Below are 25,106 nucleotides of genomic sequence, written 5' to 3' on the forward strand. Positions count from 1 at the left end.
TTTACACCAATATTATACAGTACATGTCTTATGGACCTATGTCTTTTCATTAGTCCAGCAAAGATGCTGGTCCGATACTGGTGCATCGTCCAGTTGCCTTAACCATCATACGATGACCAGCAAAAAAACGTTGAATGCCTTTTCAGCTATCAGAGCCAAATTTATTTATTTGCTGCCTGTATAGGTTAATTTTTTTTTTTTTTTTTTTTTTTTTATGGAGCAATAAAAATGCAACTAGTAGATATTCTTTACCACTTTTAAAATTAATCTATAAAAAATTTGATTCTAACAGATAGAGAGCTCTACATTGAAAATATAAAGGGTATTAAAAATAATAAACTCTCCATTTAAAGTTTCGTTAACAATTTTGGCCATAACCCTGGATCATGCATATCATTTTCAAATCTGTAGTATCACCGGTAGAGGTTCTCGTCATACATTCAACTTTTGATGAAATTTCTTCAATAGGTGGTGAATTTTCCAAAAAGCATTCTTCTACAGAATTTTGAGTGATGTAGTAGTAGTGGCATGTGATACAAAAAAGCAAGTGTATGAACTTATGCAACATCAGCCAAAAAAAAAAAAAAAATCACACCATTCCCTCCAAACGCCTGTCCAGCTTCTCCTTAAATTTATTTAACCTATCAACTTCCACAACAACAGATGGAAGTTTGTTCCAGCAATTAACCACCTGCTGGCTAAAGGCAAATTTCCGCACATCTATTCTACATCTGTCTTTTCTTAATTTGAATTTATGCCCCCTTAGGTTCGTAATCTGAACAAGTGGAAGGATCCCATCAGAATTCAGTGTGCTCAACCCATTCAAGGCCTTATACACCTCAATCAGATCACTGCGCAGGTGCCTAGTTTCCAACCACTTAAATTTGCAGAACTTAAGCCTCTCTTAGTAAGAGGATCTCTTCATTCCCCTCACCAATCTTGTTGCCCTTCTCTGTACATGCTCAAGCAAATCTACATCCTTCCTAAAATGAGGCCTCCAGACCTGTACGCAGTACTCAAGGCGTGGCCTGACCATTGCCTTATACAGAGGGACAATCACCTCCTTTTCCTTGCTAGCAAAATTTCCATATATCATTGATAAAACCCCATGACCTGCCCTGGCAGCCTGTCTACATTGCTCAGAAAACTTCATATCTGACTGCACAATTACTCCCAGCTCTTTTTCATTTTCTACCACCTTAAGTGTAGTACCACACAGTTGGTACGTTTCTCTGGGGTTACTTCTACCCATATGCTGTACTTTGCATTTGTCAAGGTTAAATTTCAGTTGCCACTTCTTAGCCCACTGCCCAAATTTTCTAGATCCTGTAGCAGTAGCACACTGCCATTACTGTCATTAACAACCCTGCCAACTTTTGTATCATCTGAAAACTTTGACACTAAGCCTGATATACCTTCATCAATATCATTGATAAATATACAAAACAGTGGACCCAACACCGAACCCTGTGGGACTCCACTAATAACATTTGTCCACGAAGAGCAGCACCCATTGATTACCACCCTCTGTCTTCTCCCACTCAACCATCCTTTTATCCATTGTAGCAACTTACCCTTAATACCATTCTGCTCCAATTTGTACAATAGTCTCCCATGCGCAACAGTGTCAAAAGCTTTCCTGAAATCCAAATTATTTTTTGCATCCAGTTCCTTTGTAACCACATCATAATAACCAATCAAATCTAGATGATCCTGCAATGCATCTTTAACCAGTGACTCCATTATTTTACCTGGGACAGAAGTTAAACTAACTGGTCTGTAATTACTCGTGTCACCCTTCGATCCCCCCTTTGTGAATTGGGGATACATTTGCACATCTCCAGTCCGTGGGGACCTCCCCTGAGTCCAAGGATGCTCTCATAATTATGGCTAAAGGTTTGCTTAGTTGCTTTGCCACCTCCTTTAATATAACTGGATAGATCCCATCCACCACAGGTGCCTTTCTTATGTTTAACTTCAACAGTTTCTCCTCCACTTTGCTCTCAGTTATTACAAAATCATTAAGCACCCTGCTACAATTTGATAACTCCTCATGTGTGAATGTAGATGCAAAATATTCATTCAGTTTGTTTGCTATCTGAGCAGGATCATCAACAGTCGAACCATCGATATCAAGTGGACCAATCAGATTCATCCCTTTCCTTTTAGAGTTTATATAAGTAAAGAAATCCTTGCTGTTTTTCTTAGCATCCTTTGCCAAAGATTTCTCGTAATCTGCCTTCGCTTGCCTAACCTCCTTTGTGACCTGATTACACACTAACTTATATCTGCCATAGGCTTCTGAGTCGTTTGATAATTTATATGCATCCCATTCATTTTTCTTCTCTGTCACGAGCCTCATTAGTTCATTTGATAACCATTTAGGCCTAAACAATATTTCTTAATAGGTATGAAACTTTTAGTAGCTTCCACGATTAATTCCATGAATGCTTCCCACTTAGAATTTACTCTTGGTAACATCATCAGTTGATCCCACTGTACAGAATTTAAAAACTGTCTGAGACCACTGTACTCACCTTTATGGAAGCAAAAACCCTTACCTTTACCCCTGATGGTAATTATATCTTTAAGTAAATCCCACATCAGTACACTGTGATCACTGCCATCTAGTGGTTGCTTTATCTGCAAATTCTTGATACACGAATGATCACTGCTGATAACCAGATCAAGAGCATTACCTTCTCTGGTTGCCTCTCGAACATGCTGCTGTAGAAAACAATCATCCAATAAATCCACAAAAGTCTTACTAGTGTGTGAGTGACCAACCCACAAGTTCCAGTCAATATCTGGGAAGTTAAAATCCCCCATTATAAGACATTCTCATTTACTAGCCCACTATTTTTCTGTACAATTGTTCATTGTGCTCATTCGAGTGATTAGGCCTATATAACACACTCCTACACTTATTTTTGATTTCGCAGTGCATATGTCACATCAAACTGACTCAACAGTGCACTGTTCATCTATATCAACTGGATGCACTTCTTTTGATTTTATGTTTTTCTTAATTAACAGCATGACACCTCCTCCCTTCATATCCTGTCTATCCTTTCTGTACACATTGTACTCCCCAAATTCCAAATTAGGAATGCAGAATATCAGTGTGACACCACGTCTCTGATATCCCAACAATATCCGCCTTTGATGTCTTGACCAAAACTTCAAATTTATTTACTATACTTCTAGCATTGGTATCATGCAAGCATACATGCACCTATTCCTAGTTACCCTGACACATCCCATATACCTACCTGTTTCACGATGACTGCCATCAGTCCCTGAAACCCCTAGCACCCCTCCCTCCAGGTAGCTACTTATTCTAATAGAAGTTGTGCAAGAATTACCTTCACCTCTGCCTATGGCTACTGTTAAACTATTAGTCCTTGAATCACCCCCAAGCTATCAGTTTTCCGACCCACCTAACACTGCCTCGATAGCATCGCAAATATTCTTGCATGCTTTCTATTTAAGTGTATCTCATCCCTGTAGAAGCAGTCTCTCCTGTTAACAAGCACAGACCACACTGAAAAAAATTCTACCCCTTGAGCTTTGCACATTCCCTCCAGGGCCGAATTGATTGACAAGGCTCTCATCATGTACTCCCTCCTATCGTGTCTGGGCAGAATTGCAGACACTTTCAAATGTTTTGTTCCTCACTGATTTTGTCTTAATAGAAAGTATCTAACTGCGATTGCGATGATTCTCCAGTTTTTTTTTTTTTTTTACTTTTTTGCAGGTGTTGGTTCAAGAAATCATGAAATCGAAGTAGTAACTTTTTTTTATACTCCCTTCTTTTTCTAATTTTCTTTTTTGGTAGGCTGCGCTGGAAAGTTTATTTTTTCTGTCAGCCATCTAAAGAGAATGATTCAACAAATTGTTATTTAATTAAATAATAATTAACAAAAAAGTAATTATAATTATAAATCGTTTTAATTCATAATAAGTGACTAAAAATAACTATTAACAATTATTATTTTTAGTCACTTATTATTAATTAAAAAAATCTTTATAATTTTTTGTTGAGATTTGTAATATAAGAATTATATAATTTAACGGCCTTCAGCGTCGGTGCCCCTAAATATTCAGAGGCCGGGTGCGATGCATCCCTGGTCGGCGTGCCCTGTGTAGAAGCATGAACTGAGCCTTTAAGGGCTTCACACACTTCAATTAGGTCCCTCTAAAATGTTCAGCTACCAAATATTGCTGTTAGTGTTTGTTTTTAGGTGCATCAGCAAAGATAAAACTATAAATTCATGTCTCTCCCACCAGATGACCATGAGACCTCCCGAAAGATCTTTACCAACTATACTAAACCAGCTCCCCCCCACAGCTGTATGGCAGATTTGCTACTGTGCATCAATGACTTAGTCCATATTGCACTATTGTGTATTATGTCTGTAGAAGTGCATGTGCCCAGGATGATCTGCATGTTGCGTTGGTTGAAAAATCTAGAATAACTTAGGGGAGAAACTTTACCCCTCCAGCCAACATCAGATAACTACACCTCCAACTGAAGAGCCTTTAGAAATTCTTTCCATCCATGATGGGATACAAACCCAGACCTTTTCTAATAAGTGAAAAGCGGCAAAACTACTACAATGTCAATGAGGACCCCAACCTTTGCATTTCTTTTAAACAAAACTGTATTTTTATAGGTGTGGCTTCCAGACCTGAATACAATATTCTAAATGCAACATCAGCATTATCTTATACAGAAGGACATTTATATCTTTCTCCCTGCTGGCAAGGTCCTGTAGATTATAAACAAGACACTGTGGCTTTCCTAGCTATCTCTTTACACTGATTGGCAAATTTGATATCTGACTGTATCATTACCCCCAAGTTTCCTCCCCCATTCCTGGACCACTTTTTTTAACTTCTCTCTCTCTCTCTCTCTCTCTCTCTCTCTCTCTCTCTCTCTCTCTCTCTCTCTCTCTCTCACCCCCCCCTTCCTAGTCTATAAATAACTGCTGGCTTTCTGTTTCCCAAGTGCAAAACTTTGCATTTAAAAGCATTAAACTGTTAAACCAAAGCAACATGGCTTGGTTCTGTCTTTGGTAGAGATTTTTCATACTCAGCCTTTGTATGTCTTACTGCATTAGTGGCATTGTAACATATACAATTATAATGCTTATAGAAATCAGTGTGTCATAATAGCCTAACTGTCCCATGTTTTTTTGACTTTACTCAGTTAAAACCTAAGCTTTGTTGTCATCCATTTTGGCATGTTCTTTGCATAACTTCTCTTTAAGCATGTTTGTGGCATCTAGGATAAGTCCTTGAATATTCCGATAAATCCTTGAATACTTCTGACCCAATTCAATACTGCATAGATGTCGCCCTTAGTCCCTTCATTTGAAATCAAAGACCTGTCCTTTTCCTTTTACCATAGAAATCTCTTTGGCTAATACCCATTTTACAACGTCATGGTTACTAACTATTTTTGGTTTCAGCTCTGTCAAGTGTTTTATGCAGTACTGGTGAGAACCAACTTGGATATTAAAGCTCTTTGCACTTTCTTTGACATCATTATCCATAGCAATCATCTATAAGTTTCTGAACTGTGTATTGCCAGTCTACAATTTCCAATCCACACACACTAGCTTGCCCATTCAAGTTAGATGAAGAGATTTTGATCATATTCCTTAGAATCATTTGGCCTCTAATATAGCTCCACTTTTATCTATCTTTCTTTCATTGTAGGTCATCTCACACTATCTGGACTCGATCTGCTCTGAGAACATTCTGTTTGCTTTCAGGGAGCATTTGATGAATTTTCTCTCTACTATATCAGCATCACATAATCTAATCAACATTCTTTCGATTTAATATTATATTGTTATTTTTATAACCCTGACACATTCCTGTGATCAAAAAGTTCAGGTATTGACTGTGTATCTTGAAATTTTTTGCAATTTATTGCAAAAAATTTCAAGTTCAAGTACATTCAGTGAATCATCTATAACACAGCAGTGTGAATCACCTGTTTATTTATTTATTTTTTATCTGTGGTTAGTGAATTAGTGCACATCAGATGGATGGTATTTCTAAAGTTTCATCACATTTTAAAAAAGAGTGATTTTACTGAGCAGCAAATTTGCATCAAATCAGGAAAAGTGCAGCAGAAACCCATGAAACATTCAAAGAAGAACCTTCCTCTGGCTGCCGTTCACCTTCAAAAACCAGTGATTCAATTTCTTATGTTGATAATATGATCATGAGTATTTAAGTATCCATGAAGTTGTTGGTAAAACTGGTAATTCTTATGAGGCATGTCAATCAATTTTAATGCAGGGTCATTTCAATTAATTTATGCCTCGTATCTTCACTGATGATCACAGAGATCGGCGAGTCACAGGTCAAGATCGTTGTCAATGTGCTGCTGGATCTACACTCTGTTCCATCCTTAGTGATGACATATCATGGGCATATAGCTATGAGCCAGACACAGAGGCCCACTCCTCTTAATGGATTTCTTCTTCTTGGAGGACCCAAAAAAAACAATATAATCTTGATCAAATGTAAAGATCATGAATATTGTATTTTTTGATTAACAGGGCACTGTTCATTATGAATTTAGCTCACATCATCCAACAATAAAACAGGAATATTATAAAACAGTTCTGCAACGATTTCATAATGCCATTCATAGAGAACAGTCAGAAATATGAGCAACAGAAAACTGGCACTTGAATTTATAGTATTATAGTAGCACCCCTGCACACTCAGTTCTTTTCATTTAAAAATTTCATATCAGTGGAGCATTGATAATAAATATATAATTAACATTATTTGTTATTTTTATTTTTTCGTTCAATTTGGAACTGACAAATACCATCGGATTCTTAAAAATAACTTGTTGCACAATACAGTATTTTGTGAAACTTCTCTGAAGAAATATCATGCGGGGTATCGCTCAATAACTGCTGTGTGAAATAGATCTTTTGATCTGCAAAGGATTTCTAATTTTTCTAAGTGGCTCTCAAACATAAAAAATGCTGTTATTGGGGGAGGGGAGAACCCCATAAACTTTTGTGTTGAATTTAATAAAACCCTTCATGTCAGAAGGGTATTTTTTGCATACTTCAAATTATTCCCACTGGCTTCATGAAAAATAGTTCTTTGCAAAACAATCAATTTAAAACAATAGGCAACTTCCTAGATACTAAAATTTATTTAACATAATTAACACACCATGATAATCATGTTTATTTGATTTAATCATACCCTTAAAGCAAATTTAAATGCATATGTGGTCCTTGAGGCTTTCACGGACATTCTCTCAAGTACGCAAAGCTGGGCTTGTTACATTGAGAACTGATATTTGGGTGACACTGAAGTCAAGTGGACCTAATTTTGGCAAAGTCTGATCAGACTGTTAGAAACCCTGGGTATAACCTCCATGTGCAAGTCCTGAAATAAGGCAACTAGTATACTGGAGGTGACAACCACGCCACAAGGAGGAATGGCACCCTCTGTGTTACTAGGCAATAACAGGTGGTAGATGACTGTCATCAACCAGAGCAATACCACCACTTTGCTTACTGGAGGCTTGAAGTGGTGGAACCCATGTTTAGTCTTCAGAGCAGCAAAGCTCTGGAGACTAAACAGGGGTTCCACAACTAAACATCATGCAATATGACTGATGTCTTTTGAGGTTATGATGGACATCATGGCGAGATCCAATCTTCGTTACATTTCGAGGTTACAGGTCTAAAATGGTGTTCGCAGGCTGGCCGCCAGATAGCCCACCAGACCGAACCTATTGGTAATTCTCTAGGAGGCTTTCAAATCAGCTAGTGTATAATCTAGCTGCCTCCACTTTACCAGATAGTGACTGGAGGGAGTCCAAGGAGAGTGTATGCAGGGAGAAATGTTGGGGCCACGTTATGTCAAGGACCTGGGTATATTCTTGCCATGGGTATGCCATACCCAAAAATTTCATTACTTTGAAAAGCATGTCCTCCCCACCTTGTCTTACTACTGAATACATCATGTCAAACCAGTAGAACAAACTTATCTGTGAAAAGATCTAAACCTCCCGAACACTTCCTCATTCATTTCACAAAATATACGTGGTCTCAATTCTAATCTCAATGTCGTGCATTTCCACTTACAGTCTGCCAAACCCCATGTACTTTTTCCGACAGAATCCCAGTTATCGATTGATTCAACCACTACTCATTTTGGCACCTCCGTAGCCAGGTGGGAAGGAGCAGCAGTGCATAGCACACGCTTCTTGATTAGACCGGGGTTCGAGCCCATCACCACCAAATACGGAGAATGTGGAAAGGTCAGGGAATGACCACCGCATATTCCCGGAGCAATATGGCCTTAGTTGCTAATGCTCCTAAAAACCAAAATAGCTAACTACTCATTTCAGTTGTCTGAATTATTCGCTGTACGATCCCTTTCACTTCAAAGGTGGTAGTTGTGCATATACCCATTCTGGTATTCCCTATTAGAGACTTAGTAATTTGGAATCACCTCTTTTTGACCTTCTCTGGCTTAAAAGCTCTCTAACACATTCTGTCAAATTCATCTGTTGCTTCTGTCATTCTCTTAACTCCACTAATCACATGGAACTCTTTGACTTCCTTTCTTTGAAACTTTACTTTTTTCAGTCCAACTTTCCTAACAGTGAGGTAATTTTCCTTGGTGATTTTAATGTTCAAAATTCTTGCTGACTTCCATTTTATAGTCACACAGACCCAGATGGTTGAGATGCTAAGGCTTTTGCAATTACTAATGACCTTGCAGATTGTTCATTTGCCTACAAAAACACCAGACAATCCTAACTACGCAGCGAACACTCCAGTGGGGCAAAGATAACTTAGTTAATTTTAATCCTAAAACTCAGTCCTGTCATATCTTGCAAAAAGCATTCTTTTGTTACTATGCTTATCTTTGATGACACTCTGATTTCTAGGCAAGATTATATATTTCTATTGGGGATTACCCTGACTTCTAAACTCCCTTGACTTAAGCACATTACAAATATTGCTTCCTCTGTATCGAAAAAAAATGAGTTTTCTCTTTCGCTGTCAGCATTACTTTTCTTCCAAACAGCTGTTCACTCTGTACAAATTGCAAATTCACCCTACAATGGAATACTGTCCCCACATCTAGATCCAAAACCTCTCTTAGGGTTCTAGATTTCATTTAAAAAAAAAAGGGCAGTTATGTTAATTAATGATTCATTTCTAACAGAGTCTCCCCACTTTAGATATTGTGTTTCTGCTGCTTGCTTTTTCTATAGATACTTCCATGGGCACCATTCTTCTGTATTGGCTTCTATAATTCCTGCTCTCTCTTCCACAGCAGTTTTCTTCTTCCTCATTTATTCATTCAACTTTCCTTCATACATATTTTCTGAAAATTACAATCTACAGAAGTTCAGGTCTAATGTCAACAAGACTAATGCTAAAACAGGGTGTCTCAAAAATATTGGTACAAATGTTTATGGAAGGTAGGTAACATCTAAAGGAATGTGAATCGCATAGGAACACATAACCGGAAACATCACGGGAAAGTAGTAGCAGAGGCACAAGAAGCAGGAAAGACACAAGACAGTAATTAGTGGCAAACATTTATTTGACATAATATTAACAATGGAGTAAGAGATGGATGCATTTCATGTTACAACAGATGGTCGAAGGTTCCACCATGAGGCACGATGTGTGCGTGACACCGACACAGCATGGATTGGCGGACACGGTCGAACACACCTGGAATTTCTTTGACAGTAGCAGCAGCACAGACGAGTCTCGCCACGAGATCCATTTCTGTCTCCAAAGGCGATTCGTACACGATAGATTTGAGGACCCCCCCCCCACAGAAAGAAATCAAGGCTCGATAAATCAGGTGAGCGTAGGGGCCAGGCAACGGGTCCACCACAGCCAATCCACCGACGACCAAAATGCCTGTTCAAATGGTCACAAACACACCTTCCATAATGGGCAGGTGCCCCGTCATGTTGAAACCAAATGTTTCGTCTCACATTTGCTGGAACATCGTGAAGTAACCCTGGTAGAACTTGTTCAAGAAAGATCCGATATTTAGCGGAGTTCATGCGGGATGGTAACAGGTATGGGCTGACTAAGCAGTCCCCGACCATACCTGCCCACACATTTATTATGAAGCGATGTTGTGCTGCATGGGGGTGCACACCATGTGGGCCCTCCGTTAATCCATACACTAGGTACATGTTTGCCAGCTCACAGTTCGTATATCGATGCATGCTCTTCGTGCGGCGACTACTGCTTGAATGAGTAAACCAGTAATTTTCCCTCTCACGAACTGATGAACAGCACTGTGTAGTTACTTACGGTTATAAATAAATAAATAAATTTTCTGTTTATACTCTGGCACGACAACCAAAGTCAGTAGAGTTTACAATAAATCGTCAATACAAATATTTATCGTATTTAGCAGTCACGGGCTTGAACCCCGTTCCACTCAAGGAACGCGTGCTATGCACTCTCGCTCCTGACCACTGGGCTACGTCCTATGCGATTCACATTCATTTAGATGTTACCTACCTCCCCTAAACATTTGTACCAATATTTTTGAGACACCCTGTAGATGTATGGAAATGCACCTTTAGCCAGTGAGTGGTTGATTGCAGAAACAGACTTCCATCTGTCATTGTGGAAGTTGATAGCTTAAATAAATTCAAGGAAGAACTAAAACTTTTGGAGTGAATGGAAGGGTGAAATGGGAGGGGTTTTTTTCTGATGCTGTATAAGCTTGCTTTCTTACATCATATGTCACACTAAGGCTAATATGCCAGTCATATGGCATGCCAAGTGAGTGGCAAATAGAAAGTAAACCTGTATGTAACTACAGTAACAGAGGGGGAGGGAATAAATTTAGATAAAGGGTGTTGAAGAAAGAATGCACTCCTAAAATAATTTAGAAAAATGGCAATTAATATAAATACAAAATAAGTATCTTCTTTCATCTTTTCAACCTTCAGCTAATGCACAGTACTAAGTACTATAGGTTTTAATACCTCTTGTGTTTGGGGTTTTCACAAAAAAAACACAACCTTAATTTGATTAGAATTTCATTTCTAGTCAAAATAATATGCATTTCTGGTATGTATTTATTAATTTCTAGTCAAAATAGCATGCACTTAAAGCACATTTAAATACATACTAATTTCAGAAATTTCATTGCTAGTCACTGCTAGCAATGTTAGTCAAATAAATATAATTATTGTGATATAAATTGTTTTTAGTAATTTTAACCCACAAAGAAAATGATTCTTTAGAAGTTATAATGAATAAACCTGTTTTTATCACCATTACAGGTACTTGGCAATTCTAACTACATTATTATGCTGCAATCATAGCTATTTTGCTTGCCCAAGTTTTAGAGCTGTCTAGTTTAAAGTAAACAATTGAAATGGGCAAAAAAGATGCATTTTAGGAAATAGACTTTTAGCAATATTTACTCCTAAATAATCAGCTTCTCAGAATCTGCCGAAATTAACCTGTCAGCATTAATTACACTAATTTTGGAGGAGATTTTTGTATATGTAGAAATATTAATAAAAAAGTAATCAAAAACAAAATGTACTAAAGAAATATTTTCATTAATAAAGCTATTTTAACCATTAACATATGCTAAATTTAATTTATAAAGGTATTAAGTACTCACTTTCCATTCTGTAGGAAGCGTGCTTGATTCAACTGCATGGGCCGATCTATGACGAACAAAAGAAAATAGTCATAATTTGTTCTTGAAAGAGAGAGAGAGAGAGAATTCTTCACATACTTTTACAAACTAATGTTAAATGTTAACTAAGTTGCTCCCAGTTTCATTTTTGCTTTAGGATATGCTGGGCATAACCTTTTGTATATCAATGACCTTCTTCCATTGACTGGAAATCCTATCCATAGTTTTGCTGATAATAGCACGTTGCATTCCACTTTCCATTTTGAGAAACCTTGTCCTGCTCAATCAGCTTCAACTTCTCGAAAATCTGCTACCAATTCCTTAAATGCCGATCTTCAGGTAATTCTCCAGTGGGGCAAAGACAACTTAGTTGAATTCAACCCTTCTAAAACTCAGTCTTGTCTTATATCTCGCAAAAAGGATTCTTCTGCTCCTATGCTTATCTTTAGTGACACTCTGATTTCTAGGCAAAATGATATATCTCTTTTAGGGATTACCCTGACTTCTAATATCTCTTGGCACAAGCACATTACAAATATTGCTTCCTCTGCATCTAAAAAACTTGGTTTTCTCTTTCGCTCTCGTTGTTACTTTTCTTCCAAACAGCTGCTCACTCTGTATAAATCGCAAATCTGCCCTGCCATGGAATATTGTTCCCACATCTGGGGTGGTGCCTCCAAAACCTCTCTCAGGCTTCTTGATTCCACTCAGAAGAGGGTAGTTAGGTTAATTAATGATTCATCTCTAACAGAATCTCTCCACTCGCTTTCTCATAGACGTACTGTTTCTGCTGCATGCCTCTTCTACAGACACTTCCATGGGCACTGTTCTTCTGAATTGGCTTCTATAATTCCCGCTCTCTCTTTCAAAACAGTCCGAACATGTGCCGCCACCAGCCAACATCCATTTACTGTCCAACTTCAAACCCACAGAACCAACTTTTCATCTTCCTCATTTATTCATTCAACTGCCGTTTTCTGGAACAACCTTCCTTCATACGTATTTCCTGAAAATTACAATCTACAGAAGTTCAAGTCCAATGTCAACAAATATCTTCTCAACCTCAAACCCAAGCACAGTACTAAGTACTATAGGTTCTAATACCTCTCATGTTTGGGGTTTACATAAAAAAAAAGATGTATGTTTTAAATCTGATTAAATGACTCACAAAGTGGATCTGTCTCTTCAGAAGCCACACATTGTGCCGTGGAAATGAGATTGTTTGTTTCTAATTACCACACGTCAGGTGGCAATCATTCTTTCCAGGATCTTCCATAAACAGTTTGTTTGAGTGAAAGGATGATAACTAATTGGACTTCCAGGATCTGTTTCTGCCTATGAATAGGCAAGGGTGATTGCCTTTCACCAGGAATCTAAAAATTCTTAGTCATGAGAGATTCTATCGAATAAGATTGATTAAATAAGAGTAGATCAGATTTGAGAAGTTTAATGAACATATCTCACTTTTTTCTTTTAGGGCTAGAACCTCTGGAGAGACATTATTGCAGAGCTTTTTGCAAGTGTTTCTCTTTAAAGTATTTTCAAATGCAGTTGGATCTGTAATTGCACATCCACTGTGCTCTAGGATAATTGAAAGTCAAAGTGGATATTTTCCCTTCATTTTCCAATCTTATCTCAGAACTTTTGAGAGAGCAGAGGATGCATTAAACCTGATTCTAGATACCCTTTTGCTCTGATGTCTAACATACTATATTCTTTATAAGAAAGTTTAATATCCTCTTAAAAATACATGTGCTTTGGTATGTGCATGTTTAAAGGATATTAAATTTTTTAAAGGATATTTTCTGTGGTGGGATATTATCAGAATATTCCTCATACCCTGTTGTGAACTTTCCTTGTTGCTGTGCACGGAGTTCCACCAAGAATTTGAAAATTAGTATTAATAGTAACAAATGATGCAAGAAAGAAAGGTTATACAAAAAAGCCAACAATTTCCATATCACCTATCAATCCCTTTAACAGTTTGCCTAGCTCTTCCTGCAAGTTATTCAAACTACTCACCTCAACAAACACCAGATAGGATTGTTCTAACAAACTACCTGCTGGCTGAAGGCAAATTTCTGCACATCTACCCTGCAACCATTCCTCCTCAATTTGAATTTATGCCCTATCAATGTGTGTAGTCTAAGCAAGAGGAAGGATTCCACCAGCATTGAGCTTCCTCAATCACATCTCACAGGCACTTGGTCTCCAGACGCTGCAATTTGTAAAACTGAAGCCTTTCCTGGCAAGAGCACCCTCTTACTGGCCCTGTTTCTTTTTTGACCAGCACTCCAACAGATACTGTTCAAATGATGCAAGGAAGCAAAGCTTATAATACAGAATTAGCAAAAAAAAAAAAAAAAAAAAAGCACCCCATCTGTCCATCCTCTCTAGTAATTAATTTGTCTAATTCTTCCTTAAATTTATTCAAACTGCCCACTTCTATAACATTAGATGGATACTTGTTTCAACAACCAGTTAGTGTTTGACTGAAAGCAAAATTTTCACATCTATCCTGCAGCCATCCTTTTTCAAATTATGCTTCTTCCTTTTATGTGTGTGTTTGAAAAAGAGTAAGGGCACCAACAGCATTCACTTTACTTAATTCATTTATAGCCTTAAATACTCCAATTGAGTCTCCTCAAAATTGCTTAGTTTCCAAGCACTGTAATTTCCATAATTCCAGTTATTTGTGGTAAGAGTACTCTTCTGGGTCCTTGAATAATTTGGCTAGTCTTCTCTGTATCCATTCCAAGAGATCAACATCCTTTTGAAAATAGGCTTCCAGACCTGTATGCAGTACTCAAGATGTGCCTCAATCACTGCCTTAGACAAGATAAACACCTCTGACTGAGAGAACCCTAAGACCTGTCCTAGCTGCCTGTATGCATTGCTCAAAGAACTTCATGTAGGACAGCAGTTACCTCTCTGTCTCTTTTGTTCTCCACCACCTTAAGTGTGGTACAATGTAATTGTTATGTTATAGTAGGATCACTGCCACCCATACCCATATGCAGTACCTTGCACTTATCAATTTTAAAATTCAATTGCCACTTTTCAGCCTATCTGCCTAATTTTTACAGATCTTGTTGCAGTAGTATACTTTCATTCCTGACATTAACCACCCTGCCAATCTTTGTATCATGTGCAAACTTAGAACAATAAGCTTGCTATGCCTTCATCAGTAAGGGGTCTAGCACTGAAACTGTGGTATTCTATTAATAATATTAGTCCAAGAAAAGCAATGCCCATTCGTAACCATCCTCTTCTGTCACTCACAACCCATCTCTTTATCCATAGCAGTAACTTGCCCCTAACACCACACTGCACCAGTTTGTAGTCTTTCATGATAAAGTGTCAAAAGCCCAGAAATCAAAGTGTATAATGTCAAAATTATTTTTTGCAACAAAGAAAGAAAAATCTTTCTTTGTTATTACTGCATCATAGTAGTTAATCAGATTGGAACTCATTGGAATCAACTGAAAACTCATTAATGCAGTTCTTCACATCATTATTGTTAATGGATCATGTTTTAATTACTATTCAACTACCGAACAACAAAGCATCCAATGAATACATATGTCGCATTAAGAAAATATAGGAAGAAGAGGCTGAGATGGATGAATACACAGCTGGATAGTCTAACAGAGCAGAATATGACATGGGAGAGTTACAGTGCAATTGGAAGTACTGAAGCTTATAACATCTACAAGTTGAGACTTGAGACCTACAACTTATAACATCTACTATAACACTACCAGAATATCTCCGAAGCTGTTTAACTACTGCCCTTGAGAAGCTTTCAGAAGATTAGACTGGTCACAGAAAGGAGTCAATATAAATGGAGAGTATCTAAACAGGTAGGCAACAGCCGGCCCGCGGGCCACATCTGGCCCGCCCCGATGTTGAATCAGGCCCCCTCGGTAAATGCATAAATATAGAAAATCCATACCTGACTACACTCACCGTAAACGTTCGGCTTAATTCGGTTCAATCGGGAATCGCGGCCAGTACAACAGTAACCAAGTGATTCTACGCAGCGTCAAAGAGTTATTTCCTAATTATTATTGTAGCATCGATCGAACGAAGTTCCTTTGGGTTTGACTTCTTATTGAAGAAAATAATACTGGTGCGAGATATTTTATGTTTTATGCCTTTTCTAATTATTACAATTTTTAATTTAATATAATTTATAGCCCATAAAATGAGCCAATTAAAAAAAAAAGAAAAATTGATGCCGAATGCCGCATTTTCAATTAATTGGACATTCAGATATAATTTTTAAAAATACATTAAGAATTTGGTAATTCAAGTAATATAACATTTTTTAGGTTCTGATTTTTTTATTAAATCGTTCAATATATTCCGGCCCGCATCATGATGCGAAAATTTCATTCGGCCCGCTGACGAAAAAAGTTGCCCACCCCTGATCTAAACTATTTACGATTTGCAGATGACATTGTGTTCATAGGTCACGATCCCAAAGAATTAGAGGAAAATCTTAATCAGTTATGCACAGTTAGTAAGGATTTTGGACTAAAGATGAATATGGCTAAAACAAAAGTAATGATGAACAAGTATGCCACAGAAAGGGATATAATGATTGAAGGAGCAGTAATTGAAAATGTGGAGTCATACTTATCTGGGATAGCTGTAATAATGATAAATGGCTGGAAGTCAAGAGATGAATAAATTTTGGATGGATAGCATTCAAGAAATATAGTCACATACTGAGGAGAAATATCCCAATTTGTCTGAAATGTAAAATAATGAATCACTGTATACTCCCCACCATGACTTATGGAAGTGAAACTTGGGCACTCACCAAAAGAATGAAAGAGAAGCTGTAAACTACACAACAAAGAATGGAACGAATTATATTAGGAATCAGACCATTAGATGAGAAGAGAAACACATGGATTAGGCAGCAAACAAATAAAGGGCATTCTTATCAAAACTAAAGAACTGAAGTGGACTCTGGCAGGACATAGCTCGAAGACATGATGACAGATGGACTAAGAAAATAACAGAAATGGTACCCAAGAGGAGCTAAAAGAAAACCTGGAAATCAACAACGGAGATGGGCAGATGAAATTCATGAGTTTGTGGGTAGTAAATGGATGGCCATTGCACAAAACAGAAGGAACTGGAAAGTTGCTGGAGAGGCCTTCATCCTGCAGTGGATTGAAAATGGCTGATGATGATGATGATGATAAATACCCCAGAAAAGGTTAGGCTAGCAAAGGCTGCGTATAAGAAACTGAACACTGTTGGCTAAGAGGGCAAAGAATGGGGACAAGGAGTTTTTCATATGAATGAATACAAAGAAGAAAATAAATCAGATTGGACTACTGTGGGGAAACCCCTAGGTAACCCAGTTGACGATGAACTGAACAGATGCTTTGTTGCATAGTGAGAAGGGGCTGTGCAAGTGAGGATGAGCAGTACAAAATAGTGATATTGAAATTACAGAAGACTATTTATTAGGAAAACTATTGAGCCTAAAAGTGAGTAAGACTCCTGCAGTTAATGGCATATACCCGGTAATAGGAACTCTGAGGGAGGCAGGGAGAGAGAGAGTACATTTATTGATTAAGGTAAAGTATGTGTGCACCATTGGACTTTGGAGAGATTCCTCTGGATTGGAGAAGTGGCAAGGTACTACTAATATGGATGCAAAAAATAATTTTGATATCATATATTTGGGTTTCAGGAACGCTTTTGACACTGTTGCGCATGGAAGACTACTGTACAAATTGGAGCAGAATGTATTAAGGGTAAGTTGCTACAATGGATAAAAGGATGGTTGAGTGGGAGAAGACAGTGTGGTAATCAACGGGCACTGCTCTTCATGGACTAATGTTATTAGTGGAGTCCCACAGGGTTCGGTGTTGGGTCCACTGCTGTTTTGTATATTTATCAATGATATTGATGAAGTTATATCAGGCTTCGTGTCGAAGTTTGCAGATGATACAAAGGTTGGCAGGGTTGTTAATGACAGTAATGGCAGTGTGCTACTACAACAGGATCTAGAAAATTTGGGAAGCTGGGCTGAGAAGTGGCAACTGAAGTTTAACATTGACAAATGCAAAGTACTGCATATGGGTAGAAGTAACCCCAGAGGAACATACCAAATGTGTGGTACTACACTTAAGATGGTAGAAAATGAAAAAGACCTGGGAGTAATTGTGCAGTAAGACATGAAGTTTTCTGAACAATGCAGACAGGCTGCAAGAGCAGGTCATGGGGTTTTGTCAATGATATACAGGAATTTTGCTAGCAAGGAAAAGGAGGTGATTGTCTCTCTGTATAAGGCAATGGTCAGGCCACGCCTTGAGTACTGCGTACAGGTCTGGAGGCCTCATTTTAGGAAGGATGTAGATTTGCTCGAGCGTGCACAGAGAAGGGCAACAAGATTGGTGAGGGGAATGAAGGGATCTTCTTACCAAGAGAGACTTATGTTCTGCAAATTGCAGCAGCTAGAGACTAGGCACCTGCGAGGTGATCTGATTGAGGTGACTGGCCTTGATTGGGTTTAGCATGCTGTATTCTGATGGGATTCTTCCACTTGTTCAGATTACAAACCTAAGGGGGCATAAATTCAAATTGAGGAAAGACAGTTGTAGAATCGATGTGCAGAAATTTGCCTTTAGCCAGCGGGTGGTTAATTGCTGGAACAAACTTCCATCTGTCGTTGTGGAAGTTGACAGGTTAAATAAATTTAAGGAGGAACTGGACAAACATTTAGAGAGAATGATTGTGTGAATTTTTTTTTTGCTGATGCTATATAAGCTCATACGCTTTTTTTTCCTTGCATCACATGCCACAATTACTATATATAAAGGTAGTTCTAAGAGCAAAGTGGGTAACTACAGACTGGTCAGTCTGACCTCATTGGCAAGGAAAATAATGCAAAAGAATGGAAAAAAAGGGCAATACAGGAATATATTTAATTATTTATTTATTTTTAACTTTTTTATTTATATTTTTAGTTGGTTATATATTAATAGTTATATTTGCCCAACCTGGCTAGCTATTTTGGCACTCGCTCATGTCATCATCAGCCATTTTCAATCCACTGCAGGATGAAGGCCTCTCCAGCAACTTTCCAGTTCCTTCTGTTTTGAGCACTGGCCATCCATTTACTACCCAAAAACTCATGAATTTCATCTATCCATCTCCGCCTTTGTAGTAGTAGTAGTGGCATGTGATGCAAGAAAGCAAATGTATGAGCTTATGCAGCATCAGCCAAAAAAAAAAAAAAAAAAAAAAATATCACACCATTCTCTCCAAATGCCTGTCCAGTTCCTCCTTAAATTTATTCAACCTATCAACTTCCACAACGACAGATGGAAGTTTGTTCCAGCAATTAACCACCCGCTGGCTAAAGGCAAATTTCCGCACATCTATTCTACATCTGTCCTTTCTTAATTTGAATTTATGCCCCCTTAGGTTCGTAATCTGAACAAGTGGAAGGATCCCATCAGAATTCAGCGTGCTGAACCCATTCAAGGCCTTATACACCTCAATCAGATGACTGCGCAGGTGCCTAGTCTCCAGCCACTGCAATTTGCAGAACTTAAGCCTCTCTTGATAAGAGGATCCCTTCATTCCCCTCACCAATCTTGTTGCCCTTCTCTGTACACGCTCAAGTAAATCTACATCCTTCCTAAAATGAGGCCTCCAGACCTGTACGCAGTACTCAGGTTTTCCAGGTTTTCTTCTAGCTCCTCTTGGGTGCCATTCTGTTATTTTCTTAGTCCATCTGTCATCATGTCTTCGAGCTATGCGTCCTGCCCAAGACCATTTTAGTTCTTTAGTTTTGATAAGAATGTCCTTTACTTGAGTGTGCTGCCTAATCCATGTGTTTCTCTTCTTATCTAACAGTCTGATTCCCAATATAATTTGTTCCATTCTTCGCTGTGTAGTTCTCAGCTTCTCTTCCATTCTTTTGGTGAGTGCCCAAGTTTCACTTCCATAAGTCATGGTGGGGAGTATACATTGGTTCATTATTTTACATTTCAGACAAATTGGGATATAGCTCCTCAGTATGTGACTATATTTCCTGAATGCTGTCCATCCAAAATTTATTCTTCTCTTGACTTCCAGCCATTTATCATTATTACAGCTAATAACTTGTCCCAGATAAGTATATGACTCCACCTTTTCAATTACTGCTCCTTCAATCATTATTTCCCTTTCTGTGGCATACTTGTTCATCATTACTTTTGTTTTAGCCATATTCATCTTTAGTCCAAAATCCTTACTAACTCTGCATAACTGATTAAGATTTTCCTCTAATTCTTTGGGATCATGGCTTATAACCACAATGTCATCTGCAAATCGTAAATGTTTTAGGTACTCTCCGTTCACATTGACTCCTTTCTGCGACCAGTCTAATCTTCTGAAAGCTTCCTCAAGGGCAGCAGTAAACAGCTTCGGAGATATTGTGTCTCCTTGTCGAACTCCTTTCTCGATTTTAAATTTGCTACTGTTATTGTCTAGTCTAATAAAGGAGGTAGCACTCTCATATATTTTCTTCAAACTCCTAATATGTGGGGTATCTATGCCTTGTCTTTCCAGTGCTAGAAACATTGCCTTATGCTGTATGGAGTCAAATGCCTTTTCATAATGTGTTGGATGTTAAATAATTTCAACATTGTTTATTTCGATTTTACCACAGCATTTGACTCAATCCTGCATGAGAGGTTACTGTGAAAGCTGGAATGTGTTTGGGTCAAGAAGATCCTAAGATGGATTGCAGAGTAGCTTATGGGAAGGGACAGACTAATAATATATAAGCGGTGACTGCCTGTACCTCACAATGTAATATTCAATCATTTCTTTCACTTATAATTTACTTATTTATTCCTGAATTTTAGCAAAAACTGATAGTGAACAGTGTTTCACAGTTTGTTATTTAATAAAACAAACAAATGGCAACATGTACATCAATATTTTTGTAATGTACTTCACTTAATTCCAAGGATTTTATAATATTTCACGGATCTTATGTAACAGGATAAAAATAATATTCACTATTTATATATTTAATAAACTAATAACTAAAAACAAACTAAAAAAACATACTATGTATAGGTTCACTCAGTTCACAGTGAGTGAATTGCACATAGTGTTTTTCTTCCTTACCTGGAGTTTGATAGTTCAAAGCTACCATTTGACAACTGCAATTCCACATTCGAACTGGATCATAGTTGGAAGAGTCAATTCTTGCACCTTTGGGGTAAACTCGGCTAAATTGCAATTTATGATATCTGGATGGTGAATGAAGTTCAACAACTGAAAAAACCTAAGCTTAACACACTTCTTAAAAAATAATATTGCAGTTAATAAACCAATTATTTTAATGTGTTCATAGAAGGAAATACAGTCACTGCCCGACTTATACAAGGTTTGCGTTCCGCGGAACTATACGTAAGTTGGAATTTCCCTAAATGCTTATGCAGCACTTGCAAATTTGATTGAAGCAAAAAAAAAAAAAAAAAAAAAAAAAGAAATTTTCAAGAAACATGTAAATAAATAGAATTATTTATTCAATTTTTTTATCCCATGTGCATGAAAACTTACAAAAAGAGAGAGGAGACAAGTATAATGTCTGCAAGTTTTAACTTTCAAGCATTGCTGCCAGAATAACTCTCCAGCCGAAAAATACACTGCTGTGGAGATTTAGAAGGGGTTTTTTTTGAACACATCACAAAATTTCTCTGCAGCTGCAGAATCAGCACTGGCAACTTCACCGCATACTTTAATGTTTTGGAAACCAGCATTATGCTTGAACCTAATAAATTGCCCATTGCTTGCCACGAACTTCGCTTGGGGTTCGCCGTACGTATCCTTAATATCTTTATAAATACTTCTTGCTTTTGCTTGAATGGCCATTGGACTCAGGTGCACTTGCTTCTGAATCTGATTTTCCCTCCACATTATTAATAGCTTTTCCATCTTCGATAAAGCACCTGAACACTGTTTTGTGATCACGGTTGATCTTAAATGTGTTGATCCTTATCTTAAATGTGATCTTAAATGTGTTGGGCTGATCTTAAATGTGTTGAATTATATGCGCACTGTCCCTTATAAAATAGTATTCACTGTTGAAGCAGCGTGACCTAATTCCACATGATAAATGAGAAACTTTGTCCCGCTTCGTAATTCTTAATTAATCATCCTCATTTCTAAGTCAATTTTGTTTTGTTTCCTAGCACTGCCAGCACTTGCTTTTTCTGTTGGTACCTTTCCCTTCACCATTGTAATAAGTAAATAGGAATGAAGAGAAGATTCTGAAAAATTTATTTATGTTTTTTATATGATTGAAGATTTCAGTGAAGGGGAACATTTCATCATAATACCGTAATGCAAAAACCCACAGAATTCCAGTTATCATAAATGCAATAAGATCGAGTTTACTACCCGTTTATAATAGATTGCGCTAACAGAAAAGTCCAATAAACCAGAAAGTGCAAATTGTTTTCATTGTTTTATGGTAGTTACCTCTAGAAATGTGTTTTAGAAAAATATCACAACAAATGCTTTCAAAATTGATTCTTATAATGGAACATGTGATAACAATGAAAGCGTACTGCAATTTCCAAGAGAGATAAACAGTTTAGTTATATAGCAAAAATTTCAACTTCCGAGGTCGTGGAATGAATTACAAAAAAAAAAAAAAAATAAATAAAATAAAATAAAAAAAAAAAAGTGTTATCATTCACATTACGATATTTTCACAATACCTCCATTTATTCATACGGGATGCAAAATACGTTTCCACAATTTTTTTAAGTTTGCAACAGCGGGCAAAATTTACATAAAGTCGAATTTCCGTAAGTCGGGTATTATGTAAGCTGGGAGTGGCTGTATTTTAAAATTCTGCTCATCAAAAAATGGTAAGACTCTTCCTGATATGATAAGGATAACTCTACTATGATTCATTTGGCTGTTCCACCTGACTGAACATTTGTGGGATTAGGAAGAATGAACCGTTTAGAGCAGGGATCCATAGCCATCAGATCTAAGGCAATTGCAGGATGTGGTTGAGCCGTGTCTTTTTTTTTTTTTTTTTTAAACTTGTCTGTTTTAGAACTTGAACAAACATTACAATAAGTTTAAAATAATTATATCAAATGTTTTAATATTCTGTCCTTTGAACAAAGAAACATCACACACAAAAAAAAAAAAAAAAAAAAAAACTAGACAGTTCTTATATGCACCCATTCCAATGGCTTGGAAAGCTCAAAAATAGTGTGTTATGTGAAGTTTGCCACAATTCCGTGTTATTTAATACCATGTTGCATGAGGATTGCAGCAATTTATCAGTCATGTTTACAGCTTGTAATTAGGTTTTTAGGAGCATTAGCAACTAAGGCCATATTGCTCCGGGGATATGCGGTGGTCATTCCCTGACCTTTCCGCATCCTCCGTATTTGGTGGATCACAGGCTCAAACCCTGGTCCAATCAAGAAGCGTGTGCTATGCACTGCTGCTCCTGCCCACTTGGCTATGGAGGCTCTTATCGTGTTACAGTAAAACTGTGCTGTAGAAGTACCGTACTACATGCGGATTGCCTGTATATACACTTTATATAAGTTTTAAAAAGTAAGAAATACATTATTCTGATGTGCATAAGTTGATGTTATCGTAGAGACAGCATCCCAAGTAGGTTAGTTTCCTCAAAATAGTTTTTAAAGTTTTTTTTTTTTTTTTGTCCTTTCCATTAAATGAAAGTTTTTAGCATTAACTACAAATGATTTAAAAAAAATAGTATTATATACAAATTATGCAACATTGATACAATTTCTAACCATACTTAATCCTATCTTTTATAGTCACTAATGAAGTGGTACAGAGAGTACCATGAAACATCTGAGAAGTATCTGTCATTATTATTATTAGCTACATGGTGCAAGGAAGCCTGAGGCTTATGCTGCACTAGCCAAAAAAAATAATCCCGAGTTACCCTGAGAGAGAGAGAGAGAGAGAGTGTCAAAAGTAGAAGGGAATCATTAAGAAAGAAAAGAATGATGATATCCAGCTAAGGACCATGGGTGTGCCAAACCCATACTCACCAGATGTGAGCCCCTGAAGTTTTTCTAACAAAAAACAGATATCGACTCTATACAGGGTAAGCACTTCAGTTTCTTAAAATTTAATCTAAAACTTATTTTCTCTAATTTTTTTCCCAGAAATATAAATATTCCTGATGATTAGTTTTGAATTCTTTGATTTTCCAGAAAGTGGATCCCCTATTATTTGCTACTTTATTACTTCACCTGACCAAACAAAAAATAGAATTATGTATTTGTTTATGTTTTTCAAATAAGAGTGATTTCCAAGAGACTGAGTTATTGATTAACAAAATATAGATACCGCATTGTTAACTACTGTTTACAATTTATTCAAATAATACTGCTTGCCAACAAGGATGATAATGTCATTAGTTATTTACATTGATACACTTAACACCCCTTTTATCTATAAATGCTCTCTTTTGTTTGTTCTGTTTTTAAATATAAACAAATTTTATTCTCTTCAGACAGACTTATTTAAATTATTATTATTATAATTAGCTATATAGTTCAAGGAAGCCTGAGGCTTTTCTTACACCAGCGAAAAAAAATTTCTGAGTTACCTGAGAGAGAGAGAGACATAAAACAAAAGTTAGAAGTAGAAAGAAATCACCAAGAAAGAGAAGAATGATGATATCCAGCTCAGGACCCTGGATATGCTCAAGGGCTCACCAGATGTGAGACCTTGAGGTTGAAATTGTTTATTAACAGATTTTTTTAAAGATATTTATCTTTTACGCCTTATTAAACACATTACTTTAAAGGTTCAATTCAGCTTTCATTCCTTAACCCCTTGTGGTAACAGAAACTGTGTTTGACATATCCTTTCCTTCAGTCTCTTCATTCTGAAGACCTGTGAACTCAGCATATAGCTGTCTGTTTTATTCTTTTGTTTTGCAAGTGCCTTCAATTTCTGCAAAGATTTCCTAGTAAGGCATTTGATGCAGCGAGTCCAACTTATTCTTGGGAATCCTCTTGCTCTCTTTCCCTGTGCCATTCCTTGCATTATTTTCTTTTCCCAGATAAAAAAAAAAAAACATAGGGCAAAGAATGATAAAGTTGAACTATACTTCAAATTTGTCTGTTGTCTTTCAATGTGTCCACAGTACTTGAGTGCTTGAGTTGAAGCAGTTTGACTTTCTGGAGGAAACTTTAGCATATTATACACTACTTTAAATTACCGTTAATAACATAAATCTCACTGTTATTTTTAAATTTACCGGAAAGCTAGTAAACAGCTTTGTTTTAAAATTGTGTTCACCTTTCTATTAATATGTTTAATATTCATAATGATTAGTTAATACTTTTTTCCGTTCC

The 25,106-nt window shown here is 37.1% G+C and overlaps 1 protein-coding gene across 1 annotated transcript in view; it reads right to left on the minus strand.

Moving 5' to 3' along the window:
- Positions 1–25,106, minus strand: part of sl (small wing phospholipase C gamma 1) — a 602,812-nt gene that overhangs the window by 78,799 nt on the left and 498,907 nt on the right. The window contains exons 25-26 of the mRNA XM_090377657.1: positions 20,857–20,981; positions 11,686–11,731 (exon numbers count right to left, since the gene is read on the minus strand). Coding sequence (XP_090233783.1) covers positions 11,686–11,731; positions 20,857–20,981 — 171 coding nt within the window. The remainder of the gene's footprint in view (positions 1–11,685; positions 11,732–20,856; positions 20,982–25,106) is intronic.

Source organism: Mastigoproctus giganteus, chromosome 7, assembly GCF_048544385.1.
Source record: "Mastigoproctus giganteus isolate SK-2022 chromosome 7, ASM4854438v1, whole genome shotgun sequence".
In the NCBI taxonomy this organism is placed as follows: Eukaryota; Metazoa; Arthropoda; class Arachnida; order Uropygi; family Thelyphonidae; genus Mastigoproctus; species Mastigoproctus giganteus.